We start from the raw sequence: 17066 nt of genomic DNA, 5'->3' as shown, positions 1-17066 counted from the left end.
TGGGTATTAGCTGATAGATATGGGCCAGTACACAGCAACATCATCTGAGTAAAATTTACTCAGTTCAGAGAGTATTCGGTCCCTCTTTAAATAAGTGCAAACAGGTCTGTAATAAGTAAAGCTGCTGTTTGTGAAGTTGCTTCAATGAGATTCAATGTATTACATTTCAGCTGATTTCATCTAAGGCTGTGACTGAAGTCAGTTGTAGTTTTGAGTTTCTCTTCTGTGTTTCTGTTTATTAACAGCAGGTGTTCATCATCAGTGCTCAATCATCACCTTATTAATCCTTGCATCGTCTCTTTAACTTGAGTAAATTTAACTCAATTTAGAGAGGGACCAAATACTACCTAAACTGAGTAGATTTTGCTGTGTAGGGGCCTTCTGCTCCTACTAGTAGGCTCAAAAGGCTGTTAACATCCATCCACATGGTTAATCAGCTATACCAATAGAGAAGACTCCAGATCCAGATCTGTTTTTACATTACTGTGATGCTTGGTTTTAGGGTCGGGGTAGGGGTAGACATTAATAAAATACAATTAATGGGAAATTTAATAAATAATATATAATACTTGTTAACTTATTAACCATGTAGATGGATGATAACAGCCTTCTGAGCCTACCAGTAGGTGCAGAAGGCCCCTACTCGCCTAAATCTATCAGCTGATAACCACTGATAATGCCCATTCAATTGAGTGATAACATTCGAATCGACTGGCTAATCGCAGAAGATATTATACTAGTGAATATCATTTAAAATAGACATTTATTACTACACTGTAAAACCCCAAAGTCAACTTTATCAAATAAAATGAGTGTAGTTGACTCAAAATTTACTGAAAGTTAAATCTACTCATTCAAAAGAGTTTTGAACTCTTTATTTAAATACTTCATTACTTCAACTTAAATGGAGTAAGTTCACAGAACTTATATAGATTCGTTTTTGAACTCGAAAATGGACTTGAAAATGGGTTGCCTTAGTTTACTGGGTTTTGCTGTGCTCAAATTGCTTCATTTACTCAAATATATTAAGTTCACATTACTTATTAGGATTAGTTTTTGAACTTAAATAGTTTGTTGCGATCAGTTTCTTCAAATGGTTTGAGTTACCTTAAATTTTTGGGTTTAACAGTGTAATAACAATTTATAAACTACTTAATGCATGATTCATATAGAATGTTCATGTGTTGCTCTTGCAGTCATCCTAAAAATATGGTTTAGTTTTTCACAAGCTATACATATTTCACTGTACATTGTTTAAGCATCATTTAATGCAAATTAGAGCACCTGTATTGTAAAGTGTTACCAGATTTTCTACCGAAAGATGACAGCCGTAAACAATAGATTTATATTTTATGCATCTTTGTTATTGAAGAAACACCATGTGCTCGCTGAAAAGCACAAGAGCTCTTACATATAATGAGTTCTTCTGTCGGAAAGGCACAAGCCCAGTGTTTGTCAGGATCCAGCGTGTTGCGTTGCTACAGGAGGTTTTTATTTTTTTCATGTTGTTTTCTCTTTTTTTTGGTGCACACGCTCTGGAAAAAGTCTGGTTGAGATGAGAACTAAAAACCCAAATTGTCCTAACATCTTCCAGATCGATGTTCTCTGATTATCTGAGGAAGCTTCTGACATTCTGTTATATACAAGAAAAGAAAAAAAACAAGTGCCTTTTGACAGTGATTTCCTCAAGTACGATTGGTTTTCAGTGGGTTCCTCATCACTTTAATGCAACAGACTCTTTACAACAGGTCATTTATTCATTTGCATTGTGACTGAATGGACACAGAAAGAGATCCTTAGCCTTTCGAAAATGATGCCAATGCATGCCTGGTCCATGCACACTCCAACCGCTCTAAGACAAACAGCACACACACAGCCATGCAGATCTTGAGCCAGACCCAATCGCCCAATCCTTCCAGCAGGACGGGCTCCTAATCCATACTTCTTCTTCTTCCTCCGTCAGGCGTCTCTGGTTATCTTCGTTCTCCAAGTCCACTCAAGCCTGGGCTCGATAAAGCCGGTGCTTCGGCCACGTTCACACAGTCACCTCAGTCTTGCTGTTGGTGACGAAGTACGGATGTGGCGGCAGGTAATGTTGGCTATGGGCGGACGTCAGCTCGTTCATTTGCTCCATTGTGACGCTGTGTTTCTTGGGGCCGTACGTGTGCCGGCGGCCAAGCGTTTCTGTAGTCTCCCAGCTACTCATCCTGCCGGGGTTGGCGATGGTGTTGGAGCCATAAGCCAGCGGGTGGGAGCTGTGGACCTTGGTGCTTTTGGACTTGTGTCCGTTCTGCTTTTGGCAGGGCAGCTCGGGGCTGTACGGGTTGGTAGGCTCCTGCTCCAGACTCACTGAGTGCATGGGAAGAGTGCCTTTCGCTGCCAGGTCTGCCAAGTGCCGTCTGTTGGTGTAGAAGTTTTCGTTGGCTTTTTCAGCTACAAAATAAAGAGAGCAAAGGCGAAGAGAATTCAACAACACTTCATTAGTCAGATGCAGGGACAAAAAAGCCAAACAACATCCCGACTGATTATACGTTTTTATCTCCCTCGTAAGACATTTAGTAGGTCAGGAGTGATCACAAATGAGCTTTTTTCTGTTAATGTGCATAAACCCTGTAGTTATTGAATGTTTTTGTAGAAGAGTAGTTCACGTTTTACCATTATTTATACTTACTGATAAATACTGTACATCATTCTTGACATGCTTTTTTCCTTATTTTTAATTTCACACATTAAATAATTTCAAATAAGAAATGCACACTGCACTCTCAGATATAAAGGTATGCGAGCTGTCACTGGGGTGGTATCTTTTCAAAAGGTACGCATTTGTACTTAAAGGGTCGATATTGGTACCTCAAAAGTGTATTTTAGTACCTAAAATTTTCAAGAGGAACATATTTGTACTTTTTAGGTACTAATATGTACCCTTGAGGTATTAATATGGACCTTGTAGGTAAAAATTTACCTTTTGAAAAGGTACCACCCCAGTGACAGCTTGCGTACCTTTAGTTCTGAGAGTTTGGCATTTAGGGGGTTAATATGTAAAATGTAAATGTTTTAATATAGCATGGATGACATTTTTAATAACATTTTAATGACTGTAAATGTATAAAACTGTACACTCTCAGAAAAAAATGGTACAATGTTGTACCAAAGAAGGTACAAACCCTTGTCACTGGGACAGTACCTTTTCATGGGACAGAATTGTACCTTAAGACAAAAAAACTATTTTTTATTTATTTTTTAACCTTTAACGACATGATTTGTACCATGGGAAACCAAAATGCACATTCAATATTATACCTTCATCAAAGGTACAAATCTGATCCATGAAGGTACCACTGCAGTGACAAGACACTTTGTACCTTAACAGTGTCAAATGTGTTTCCTCACAAACTATTTAAAGGCAGTTTGCTATATCCAAAAGATGTCAATTATTTTCTGTAAATATAAAACATCAAATTGTTTTTTGACATTTTTAAACAATGTTTTGTGTAAATGCATGCTATTCCATTTACAATTTACAAAGAATAAAAATACTCTATCATAAATCAAAAGATCTATTTTTGCTAAACATTTCACAAAACTTTTCACAAAAATGTTACAGAAATACATTCTCCCATGTACAATATAACACATTTTTCACACATTCATTCATTCATTCATTTATTTTCTTTTATTAATCCGGGGTTGCCACAGCAGAATGAACCACCAACTTATCCAGCACATGTTTTTCACAGCGGAAGCCCTTCCAGCTGCAACCCATCTCTGGGAAACATCCATTCACACTCATTCACACTCATACACTACTTCCCAATTCACCTGTACTACATGCCTTTGGACTGTGGGGGAAACCGGAGCACCCGGAGGAAACCCACGTGAACGCAGGGAGAACATGCAAACTCTACACTGAAACACCAACTGACCCAGCCGAGGCTCGAACCAGCGACCTTCTTGCTGTGAGGTGACAGCACTACCTACTGCGCGACTGCGTCGCCCAATTTTCACACAATAATTTAATTTACTTCATTTAAAAATAAAAATATAAATATTCAGATTCATTTAGAATTATTTCAATTTAGTAATGAAAAATCACTAACAAGGTATGATAATACAGTCATTAAGCACATTATACTTGTGCTTGTAAGAAAAAGGAAAATACAGCACTTGCAGCTGTATTTATAAACTGCTTACTTTGTCCGTTGATGATAAATTAACTACTTATTGATGCTTAATAAATGATTATTAGTACGTAAATTAATACATTTATGTATTGAATGTGCATAAATTAAGAAATTGCACATTATATGCTACAATATTATATTGCATGATTAAATAACTGCTATGTATTCTTGCAAATAAAGTCAATTATTTTATATCAATGGAAAAATAAAATGATGAGGCCAACAATTAAGTTAAACAAGCGCTGTGTCTGAAAGTGTGGGCTGCTTATGTATGTCCTATCAGGCAGTGAGTCTAAAAGCAGATTGTGCATGGAGGAACCTCATTATACTGATTTCAGACAGACTTCTGAGACAACAAAATGATTTCAACATGTACAACAAATAAGGGAAAGCTTCGCTGATAACCAAGGGAATATTGATTAATACCAGGGGTGTCCAAACTTGGTTCTGGAGGGCTGGTGTCCTGCAAATTTTAGTTCCAATCCTAATTAGACACACCTGAACCAGCTAATCAAGCTCTTCCTATGTATTCTAGAAACTTCAGGGAGCTGTGTTGAAGGAAGTTGGAGCTAAACTATGCAGGACAGCGGCCCTCCAGGACTGAGCTTAGACACCCTTGGTTTATATGATAGCTTCTAGCTCCTTGCTAGAAATGCAATCAAAACTGGAAAAATTGGGTCGAAAACATGCACAAAATGATACCAGAATGTTGCTTTGAGGAGCCATCTTAATTTATTTATTTTGTGGGATATTAAAAACAGTGATGGACACATCGATGAGCTACACATCTATTGTAACTATTGAAAAAAAGTACCTCCAGAGACAAAAAGTTGGAAACTGCCTTGGAAGGAAAGGCATCCTCTGCGTAAAACATGTGCTGGAACAATTAGCAGTTCATTCTGCTGTGGCGACCCCTGATGAATAAAGGGACTAAGCTGGGGACTAAGAGACTTAGCCTTTTTTAACAAACAGAACTCAGACAGTCAAAGTAAATAACAGTTTGTCCCAAGTTAAATACTGTAGTTCTGGTGTCCCACAGGGTTGTGTGAGCTAATCACTTCTGTTTAATTTATATACTAATGAGTGCTCAAGCAGGCACTCACAGAACTTTATTCTTAAATACTCAGATGATGCAGTAATGTTAAGTTTGCTGAAAAAAAAATTGTTTTCGCTTATTTTTCGGAAATTGATTAATTTGTTGAGTGGTGTGATGAAAACATTTTAAAAGTAAATACAAAAATGATAGAAATAATCTTTCATCCAAAGTGTGTTGTTGAGCATTACCAGTGTTATATAATCAAGAAATCACTCAGTATTTGTAGGATTTGGGAATTTACATAGATAGTTCTCCTATATGAGAAGCTCAAGTAAATTGGATTTGTGAAAAGCTTCTACTAAAGTTATGGTTCTATGGTGTTGACAAGAAAACTTATTTTCACTTATTTTATCAGGCTGTATTTGAGGGTGTCATCAGGTATGGTGTGTCTACATGGTATGGTAGTCTTTCTGTAAATCTGAAATTTGTAATATCAGAATTGCTATGAGACTAATAGGATCAGAAACCTTTACCAGTATTCAAACACTCTATGAGCAATGTACTGAATTAAGCTAAAAGAATTCTGAATAATCCATCTCATGTACTCTTCCCATGTTATGATCGCTTGCCTTGGTAGAAGATACAGAACCTTCGGCTGGAAGCGGAATAGACTTAAGAATCCTTTTATCCCAGTGTCAATCATACAGTTGAACACTGATTGATGAAGTGCTCTGTGAGTCCACAGAAAATTTCCCCTTTGAGGGACAATAAAGTATACAAACAAACAAACAAACAAACAAACAAACAAACAAACAAACAAACAAAACAAAATGAATTAATGAATGAATAAATGTATTTCTCCCTTATGTCATGCGAACAATTATAACAATTAGAAATGTTTTGTGGGCATCAAATCAGCATATTAAGAAATTATAAAACTGGAACAATGATTCTGGAAAATTTTGTTTTGCATCACAGGATTAAATTTCATTTTAAATATATTAATTTTAAATATATATATATATATATATATATATATATATATATATATATATATATATATATATATATATATATATATATATATATATATATATATATACATACATATTTCACATTTGTACTGTTTTAATATATGTTTTATATATATGTTTTATATTAATATATGATTATATAAATGCTGCATTCAACAGAATAAGAATTTAATTTTTTTAAGTACCTCACTTTTTTAACAGTTCCTTATCCTTTTAAGTGCCTGCTAGACCAAATAGTGACCATGTTTTGACTGTTTTAAATACTGACTGTTAAAGTAATTTAAAGCGTGACTGTTTTAAACAATGGTATACACACAGCATTGTTGATTTACAACAAAATCAAACCAGCTTAATTCTGTCGCACTACTACACTTAAAATAAATAAATAAAATAAATAAGAAAACATGTTAAATGATAATCGGAAATATGTTATGGCATACTTCAATACATAAAGATGATTTAGTGTTCAAAATGTTTTATTTTGATCTTTTTTATTTTCATAGTATATGTATTAATTCTGGTACTTTTACCACAAAACGACACATCAATCATTTTGTAGAGGTTGATATTTTAGAAATTATGGGATGTGCTAAAAAAATGCATTGTGTGTTAACTAGCGACATTAGGAGTTAAGAAATGCAATCCTTTTTTTTGCTTGGTGCGGGCAGTTAAAGAATTATGTAGTACATTATTTAGGTATTCAGTGCACTGTTTAAAAAACTCAGTGGTTTTTTGCAAAAATAACTTTTAAAGTCACAGCAAATTATACAAAAGTGCCTTACATATTTATAGAACGAGCTGTTAAGTTGCCAGTGTGAATGGTGACCAAAGTAATTGGACTGTTTTGGAGCTGTCTGCAACATGCTAATGCTTTTTTTGCCTAAGGTTTCTGTTTGTTTCACGATTCATGTAAATTTGTTTCTTTGAATGCAAATTGCTCTGGATTGCCTCCATCATCAAATGGAAAGTGCCGCTTTTTCCTCTCTTCCAGCAGATGGGTTGGGATTTTATCTGTCTGTTGAAACCACTTTTTACTTATTTTTTTTTTCAACTTGCACTAGTTATTGTGCACTTAAAACCCCACAGTCGCTTTGCAACTGTTAATATTGCATGTTATTTTTGGACAGTACGTGTTTACAGGCAACAAACCCCACTGCATCAACACTGACATTCAAACAGACACAACAGCTTCCTTGCAAAGGAGTCGCAAATGTTTTTGTGCCACAATCGTTTTCAGTTAGTCGATCGCTGACAGCATGAAATGCAACTTGTTAGGATCAGATCAGACAAGCGAGTATAAATATTCCTAATGTGTTTTCAGACGGCGTCACAAATCATTTATTATTATTTCTTTTTTTTTTTTGTGGTACAGCATATTTCATAACGTTCCTCATAGTGTATCTTCCAGCTCAGCCGGGCTTTAATTGGGATTGACTACCCTCTGCTTGAAGTCCTCCTCATTCCAGCATGACATTTCAGACTTTTTAATTAAATATCCTTCAAATGACCTTTTTAACAGGTCTGATGCCCAACGAGTCGCAGCAAACCACAGATCTGAAAGCTCATACCGGGAGGCAGAAGGCAAAATAAGCCAGCCGGACGAGAGGAAGGCTGATCTCTGACGCCTTTCTTTCATTCACATCAATCCGCTGAGATTAGCGCACATCAGAGGAAGGTAGCAAAACTGAACTCAGATGCTTCAGCTCTCCCGGCTATATACTCCACTGCTTGTGCAGCTCGTCTCCTGGGCCTCTTTCATTACAAACTGTCCTTTTTTTTTTGTTTAGGTGTTTTTTTGTTTTTTTTCTCGAGTCATCGGTTTGCACAGACTGCACTTCAGTGGATTAACAACTAAGCTGTTTCATCTGAGGAAAGTCACAGAGAAAGCTTGTGCTGGTTACTGAAACTCTATCTATATAATCAGAAGGGACACACAATACTATATCAGTGGCCAAATCGATGTTGGCCAATAAAAGCTATTTTTATTATTATCTCTATTAGTCTGATAAGATGATCAATTATGTGTTATTTCTTCTGGTTGAATAAATTCACGCACTTGTTGCTGACCGCTAAGATTTTGATCATCACGTCTGTGATGCAATGATAAGTTGACAGTTTCAAATGCAAGTTAAAGCTAATTTTACATTTACAATCTAATTTAATCTTAAGTTATTTATCTGATCTCTTCTTATGTACATTTATAAGCTAGACAGAGTTGCCTGCAATTGCTTGTGGTGTAGTCCTGAAGTGTGCCCTGAACCTCCTGTGGTAACACATTACTTGAAGATGTGTTCTTAAGGCTGTCATTAAACCTTTACAATCATTACATCACATGTCTTGAATATGAATAAGATTTTATGCATGCTTATGACAATTGTCATTAATTGTCATTTGCTTAGTTGTGTCATTTTAAAAGCAAAGGGGTCATTGTTTGAGATGTTTTTGTTAAGACAGGATAACAATAAAAAATACATATCATGCTGTCTTTATCTTTGTCAGGACAACTTGACATTATCAAGGCAACATGACTTGTAATAAAACATTGATTAACATGATTGTCCTGAGGCCATTGAACATTTTTATACATTTTATACAAGGTACAAATTTAATTTGTCATTAAATTTGATAAAAACTTATATTATAATATAACATTATTTAACAGAATATTGACACTATTGCTGAAAAGTTTATGACAAATTAATATTTCTACATTGAAATTAATAATAAAAAAATTCATCACAATTATAATGGCCATGTGGCAATCATGTTTATGACAGATTTATGACATACTGGGTTGTCTTGGACATATCAAGTTGTCACAACAGAGACAAAAACAGGTTATGATACATTTTAAAAGAATTAGACTCAGAAAGAGCTTTATTGCCAGGTATGTTCTCACATACGAGGAATTTGTTTCCCTGACAGAGCTGAACAGAATGACAGGGACAGAGACAGGACAAAAAAAAAAAAAAAACGATAATAAAATATTTAAAAAATAGAAGTAAATAGTGAATGCAAATATACAAATTGACAAGTGTATGCAGGGATAGGTGGGGCTGAAGCCCCTAGGCCCGCGAGAGGAGAGGGCCCTTGATTGGCCGATGAATTAATTTGCATCATGACGCAGGAAACGCCTCTATGCTTTCGCATGTCGATAATGTGAAGTATTCCTTTCGGCTCGCTGCTGTTCAAAAACAGCGATGCTGCTAAACTATAGCTCAGAGTGGCTGTAGCTCAATCAGAGTTTTGAGTAGCCCTGTTTAGTCCCCCATAAGGCTGACCAGTTGTCCTTTTTTCCCCCAGGAAAGTCCCTTAGCACAGTTCCTTATTTCAGCTCTACAAAAAAAAACGATCCAGTCAAAGGTAGGCTAACCAATCGCATCGTAGAACAAAAAAAGATACAAACAGTATTCATTATTGATGTGTAGTGAGAGAGCTCAGGATAGGCATCATGCAGAATGGACTCATAAATGAAGCACTGTCTCGGCCGCCATGCGCCTGCGTCCGACTGAATCAAATAGCTTACACACAGAGTTATCAAAATGTCCATCACTGTGGAGCATCAATCTCAGCCAGGAAAATACATGCTTTAAGTCTAACTGAACCAGTTAAAAAGCAAAATTTTAAATGAATGAATATCCCTATTTTATAAAAATGACCCGGAGCACTGAAATATTTGCGCTGACTTACATTAGACAACATATCTCAGGAAAAAAAAACTATAACATGCTAACCTTCTGTAATTGACTGACTCAAGACCAAATGGGAAATTAGAAGCATGGCTTTTAAAGATAACCATATTTAAAGTATTTTTTGTAAAGCACCTATTTAGGAAGTATTGCAAATCTGTTTTTTTTTTCAGATTTTGGCAGCCTTTTTAACATTTTAAAAGTTCATGTTATGTGATTAATTTCGTATTCTTGTACGCCTACTTTAGTAAAATAAAAAACACTTATAATAATCAAATTTAAATCAAATTGAAAAGTAGATTTTACAATAATGTAAATTAGCAAGTTAATAATAATAATAATAATAATAATAATAGTAGTAGAACAAAAAAAGAAACTTTTTGTGAGGCGATTTGCTATAGCCCCAGGGCCCAATATGTTCTTAATCCGGCCCTGAGTGTATGTACAGGTATATTACTATATACAATGTTATATGTGCAGCTACTATGTGCAAATGGCATGTAAGTATGTTGTTAAATAAATAAGTCTACATGTGTATAAAGTAGATGACGTTTGTTTCACAATTACCATCATAAAGTGTTCCTGAGACGGATTGCCTAAGGTCTGTTTCTGTGTTGGGCTGTTCTGGTGCAGAGTGCTCTGTAGCGTCAACCAGAAGATTAAAGTTCAAAGAGAGAGTGTGCTGGGTGTGAGGGGTCCAGAGTGATTTTGGCAGTCCTTCTGCTCGCTCTGGATAAGTATAGTTCTTGCAGAGTTGGGAGGGTTGTACCAGTGATTCGCTCAGCAGTCTGAACTATCTGAACATTTATTTATGTCATAACATTACAGTGTCATAACAAAAACATCTCAAAAAACTTTACCTTTGCATTTAAAATGACAAAACTGAGTGACTGACACAAGCCAAGTTCAGACTGCGTGATTTTAGCCCCAATTTTGCTGACAGGTTTTGAGAAATTGCCCACAAATGCCTAAAATCACAGGCAAATCGGTGCTCATTCACGTGAGTAACAATAACATAGTGTGAACTATCAAAGACGCGATCTGAGAGAATCGCAGATGTGTCGCTGACCCCCATGAGATAATTGGCATGCTTGACCTGTCAGTGATTCGAAATCATGTCCTATGAAATGTGTTATGATTGAAAATAACATCGCGATTAGCTACAGCCAATGAGACAGCAGCATCCAGGGCAGCGGGAAGTTGGGGGAGGAGTTACGAAGGTACACTATCAGGCACAATATCAACAAGCATGGCTTCAGTTGAGAAAATTACTTATTTTCAGTCTATTTGGACCCAAAAATGGAGAAAAAACTAGTGGAAATTTGGCAGGAGTACCCGTGTCTGTTTGATGTGTCATCTGAGCAACCACAATTGGGTGGACAAAGAAAAAAGTTGGAGAGAAATTGTTAATTTCCTTCTTTCTCATGATGTAGTTAATAACAAAAGATAATCACTTCTCTCATGTTTGATTGTGAGACGTAGTTTGTGGACTAAGATAAAGTTGTCTTCAATTCTTCCTATTGTAAAGTCATGCAGTGTGAAACCCCTTGTTGCGCATTCATCTTGCAGTGAAAACACAGCAGCGAAGAAATGCTACCCCAGATAGTCATGCAGTGTGAAAACATATGTGACGCGACTACTTTGAAAAATCGTTTGCAGAACAGTTTGCAGAACTTTCAAATCATGCAGATCTCTCATTCTTTTCATGACATGTAGTATGTTATGACTGTAAAGGTGTCATGACAATCTTATGAACACTCCTTAAAGTAAAATGTTATACATCCAGTCACTGATCTATCATGCAGTGTGAGCACAAGCAACTGAATGCTACCACAGAGCCGTACAGTGTTAAACTCTGCATCAAATGCTTGAGCTGTCAGCTGTGCTTCTTTATATGAAGAAATCAATGGTCTACATTTTAAAGACCCCTACATTTTAATGAACTTTAACCCTTTATTCCACGCAACTGAATCTCCATCTGTCAGTGATCATCATCTTCGCATCATGATTAGTCTAGTGATCCCCCACGCACCACTATTGTCTAAAGGGAAAGGCGTGTTCATGTTTTCCCGGATCCGGCACTTCATATTTGGTGATGTACCCTATCGACGTTGACGCAATCAAGCTAAAGTTCAGAACCCAACACATTCATTTATTCGACTCTGAGTCGACTATTTCGTTAAAGCATCAAAAGTCATTGTCAAAAACCCATAAATGGGGCTCTTTAAATGAGTAGCCTACAGCTATATTTTGTAGTAAGTGGTATAAAGCAACAATCTATTATGTAATCATCATGGACCAATATTAAAGGGCACCTATGGTAAAAAAATCTACTTTTCAAGCTGTTTGGACAGACTTGTGTAGGTATGGTGTATAGACAGTCATATTGGGGTGAAATAAACACACCCAGTCCGTTTTTTTCAATTTAACAACATAAAAACGGTGGACCAATTGGAGCGGTTTTCAGATCAACCGCAACTTAACGTAGGAGTGCAGTCCCCCTGCCCACAAATATTGATTGACAGGAGCGCATCACCATATCCTCAGTTTGTTGTTTCACGTCTGCCACCCTTGCCCTATTTTTAGATGTAAGGCTCATTGGGCTCAACACAAGATCAACATTCACCACATGATCGCTCTATTCAGAATTATTGTTTGTAACTTAGTTTGTTTGTACGTAAGTTTGCAAACATGTGTACTTTTTTGATTGCGTCTACCTTTAACTTCATCAATTTGCATTTCTCGCGGTAACAGAAGCTCCCTGCGATCTTAACTAGGTGCAGCTGGAAAGTGCAAGCGTGTTGCCTCACGTGTGCGTCCCTCCATTGGAAATAAAATAACGAACTTGCCTCCAGGTCCCACACCAGAAACGTCGCAAAGCGTTGCGCCACGCAGCATCATGCATTTCAGAATTCTAAACATAGGTTTCTATCAGTGTACACACAACGGCGCTTCAAGTCGGTGACTGTCCACGGCACCCAGCCACGATTCGGGACACTTCATATTTCTGCCGCACCGCAGTGCGCCATCTGAATAGTTTAATTTTTAATGACATCCGAATGTGCATGTCTGAGTGTGCCATGTCGCGGCTCTGGTGCCTCAGTCAAAGTTAATTCAGTTATTAGTCTCGGTGTACAAGCTCGGAACTTTAAACTAGCACACAGTTGGCTGTAAAACTACACAAAGACACGAATGATTTTGTACTCTCTGCTTGGTCTGTGTCGTACATGTACGCTGAATGCTGGTCCTCTCACTCATGTTGCTTCTCTCTGTCTGCCTGTCGGATGCTAAACACAGAGCGGGGGAGCTCTTGGCTCTGCCCCCTTGTTATGTTGGGCAGGAAGTCAAAACTAATTTTCATGTGAAGCAACACGCCCCTAAAACAGCAAGCTGTGTACACGCCCCCAAAATAACACTTTTGAGCACATTATAATAAAACAGTCTGAATTGTGTTTTGAACTGAACCTAAACTGGCACACTCAGAAGAACCATAATATTAATATTAAATCATAAAAAGGGGTAAACTAAGTGTCCTTTACGTTAAATGAGTTTATCAAATGAAACAAACTTCCCTGGAAATTCAGTTTTCACAAATTTCAAACAAACTTTTTGTTTTACCTGTTCAGCAGCTAATTCTCATGTTGATTAAACTGTGATCTTAAAATAGGACAAAAATAAAGAATAATTACAACACAACAATCCTTCTAGAATCCTTTCGATAGTCTATTTATTGAACAAGTTGAAGAAGCCAGTTTTACAGATGTAGTTAGTAATATCTTGAAGAGCCACTAAAGATCAGGGTAATTCATAAATAATAAGCATGTTTAAATATTATGGTTGCACTCTGAAAAACATTTGGTCATTTGAGTTTAAAAACAATAGTGCATATATGTAACAGGCAGTCAGCGATTCCATCAAGTGCTTTGTCAAACCACATCTTGAAATATGTCATAAAACTAATTAAACAAATGGGATAGTGTCTTACTATTGCAATTAACTTTCCTTCCATTACAGTATTTTACTGTAATATGAACTGTATTTTACTGTAGGACAGTTTTGCAGTTTGGTACTGTATTTTAAAAGTGCATTGTGAAAGTTACTGTGTATTTTACAGTGAAGATATACAACACTGTAAATACATGTACAGCAAGATATACGGTGCTGTAAATGTAAATACAGTATGTTTGCTGTAATGTATTTACAGTAAGTTATTCTCTACAGGAAATTGTTAACAGTGCATGTTTAACCTGAAAGTGAGTGAAACGCTAACTTACTGTAGAAGTAGCTCAAACTGACGGTCATTTAAGGAAGAAACTGCTATGGACAGACACTGAATGGTGCCGCCAATGTTTGCAAACTCATAGAGAAGACGTGGGACAATGAGGTGTTTTTCATTTTTGTTTAGTATCTATCTATCTATCTATCTATCTATCTATCTATCTATCTATCTATCTATCTATCTATCTATCTATCTATCTATCTGTCTGTCTGTCTGTCTGTCTGTCTGTCTGTCTGTCTGTCTGTCTGTCTATCTATCTATCTATCTATCTATCTATCTATCTATCTATCTGTCTATCTGTCTGTCTGTCTGTCTGTCTATCTACATGTACCTACCTACCTGTTGAACCAGTAAACAGCTGTGAAAACAAAAGGTGGGAGGAAGCAAAGATAAAGGGGATAGCAAATTTGAGGGACATGGGATTGTCCTGGAGTGAGACTAAATATGGGTCTGCTTATGGATGTCTCTGCTTTTTTGGGAAATATTCCAATTAAGTATATTCTTCTGATATTCATAACCCCAGTCTGAGCTTGATTCATTAAGAGAAAAGACAGAAACCACAACACTACCTACCTACCTACCTACCTACCTACCTACCTATCTACCTATCTATCTATCTATCTATCTATCTATCTATCTATCTATCTATCTATCTATCTATCTATCTATCTATCTATCTATCTATCTATCTATCACAATGAATGAGTCCATCCGTCCGTCGTTCTGTCTATCTTTCTTTCAATCAATGTTCGCAAACTTATAGAGAGGACATGGCACAATGAGGTAGGATTCTTGCCTGGTATGTAACCCCCAAAAAGTCTTTAAAATCTCTCCAAAAGCAGTCATACATCTGTACCAGCTTTGCTACGCGACTCTCAAATGTATTCATCTGACTAGTGTTGCTGTTTTGGATGTTGTTGAAATTACACATTTTAAAAGGTGAGTGGAGTTTCAGAAAACACCCACTGATTGTGTAATCACCACAGACCAATGGTAGCTTGAAGTTGTTTATAAGCCAAAACATTCCTCCACCCCTACCCCTCCCTCACCAAGACCAAAATTAAATAAAAAAATAAATAAATAAAAATAAAAATAAATAAATAAATTAATTAAATTAGTTTGAGTGAGCTGATTAAAATTTCTGAAATTAACTCTCTAAAAACTTTGTTTTGGTTGGATTTTATGATTTTTGGGGGGGATTTAGTGTTAGGATTAGATTTGTTTTTTAGTTCATTCTTTGATTTTGTTTTTTTAATATGAAGTACTGTACATTGCAGCCTTAAGTATGAATGGTTTTGAAATGAATAACTTCTTCAAAAATAAATAAATTAATTATATGATGGGTTCCACACAATTCTTTCATGTTGTCCCAACACAAATCAATCATGTTAACTTAATAATTTTTACAAATTGAAGTTGGATTGAACATAAAACAATTAGGTTAAGTCCAAAAAAAAACTTAAGAATTGGGTTAATTCAACTCATTTTAAATAAGTACTGTAAACAAGCAGCAAAGGTCATTTTTCAGTGTATTATATCACACAAAAGCAGACGACATCTGAAGCTGGCTGTTTTGGGAGCTTGGTTTTAATAAAAGCTGTTTTTGAACTAACACGTTTTGAGTTCTGAAACTTACAGGACTTTTTTGTTGTTGGTAGAACAATAACCTTTTATATGTCAAAAGATCAAGGGAAATTGGATTTCTCAATTCATGACCCCTTTAAGATCAATATTAGACCATCTAAGATTCAGAGCATAGCCTGCCAGATCTCAGACAAAGACCACACTATCAAGAAGTTCACTGAACATCGTTATATTGAAGAGTCTGTCTAAAAAAAGTAAAGTACTTTTAAGATGTTCCTGATGTTCTGAGTTTTATATTTAGTTTACATTCAGTCTTATAGAAGCTAAATATCACATCTTACCAACAGCCTTGAGCGAGGCGTACTTGTTGAGCTCTTTCACAGCTGGTGACGGCTCATAGGGGTGAGCCACTGGCACCTGTCCCAGAGCAGGGTATGGGGTCATGGCCTGCATCATAGATGAACTGGGACCCACACTGTTCATCTGGGCACTCTCTACAGCAGAGACACAGAAACATAAAGATATGAGAGATAATATCAATCAATCAATCAATCAATCAATCAATCAATCAATCAATCAATCATTTAATCTATCTATCTATCTATCTATCTATCTATCTATCTATCTATCTATCTATCTATCTATCTATCTATCTATCTATCTATCTATCTATCTATCTATCTGTCTGTCTGTCTGTCTGTCTGTGTCTATCTATCTATCTATCTATCTATCTATCTATCTATCTATCTATCTATCTATCTATCTATCTATCTATCTATCTATCTATCTATCTATCTATCTATCTATCTATTTTCTAAATTAAATAAATCATGAAAAAAGGGAAATAAACATCCTAACTTTTGCACTTTTGTAATTAAAGTCCACAGAAATAGAATTATACAATTATTTTTATAATAATAATATTTCATAAATACATATAGTGATGTCATTCACAATTAATTATTTATTTGTATCTTTAATAAGAATCGATGTCAGTTCTGCCTCATGTGCTACTCTGAATAAAATAAGATAGAAAAGAAAGAAAGAAAGAAAGAAAGAAAGTAAGAAAGAAAGAAGTACTCTAGAACAGTTTCGAGGGAACTTTTTATGTAATGTAAAAACAAATAAATAAACAAAATCAAGATTTAAACCAACAATATCAGTGGGGGCTTTCTTTTCTTTCTTTTTGTGTTTTCCTCCCGCTCTAAACAATTATCAATAACAGCATGTCTTTAGAAGGTGCGTCGAAAATCGACTCGAGGT

At 35.9% G+C, this 17066-nt stretch overlaps 1 protein-coding gene across 1 annotated transcript in view; it reads right to left on the bottom strand.

Annotated features, from left to right (window-relative positions):
• Positions 1–1757: 1757 nt before the first annotated feature.
• The window catches only part of shisa9b (shisa family member 9b), a 79241-nt gene continuing 63932 nt past the window's right edge, over positions 1758–17066 (bottom strand). The window contains exons 3-4 of the mRNA XM_056452309.1: positions 16145–16297; positions 1758–2433 (exon numbers count right to left, since the gene is read on the bottom strand). Of these exons, the coding sequence (XP_056308284.1) occupies positions 2036–2433; positions 16145–16297 (551 nt within the window). The 3' untranslated portion in view covers positions 1758–2035. The remainder of the gene's footprint in view (positions 2434–16144; positions 16298–17066) is intronic.

Source organism: Danio aesculapii, chromosome 3 (genome assembly GCF_903798145.1).
Source record: "Danio aesculapii chromosome 3, fDanAes4.1, whole genome shotgun sequence".
Lineage (NCBI taxonomy): Eukaryota > Metazoa > Chordata > Actinopteri > Cypriniformes > Danionidae > Danio > Danio aesculapii.
The sequence above is the reverse complement of the archived record's forward strand: the minus strand, read 5'-3'. Positions and strand labels throughout refer to the sequence as shown.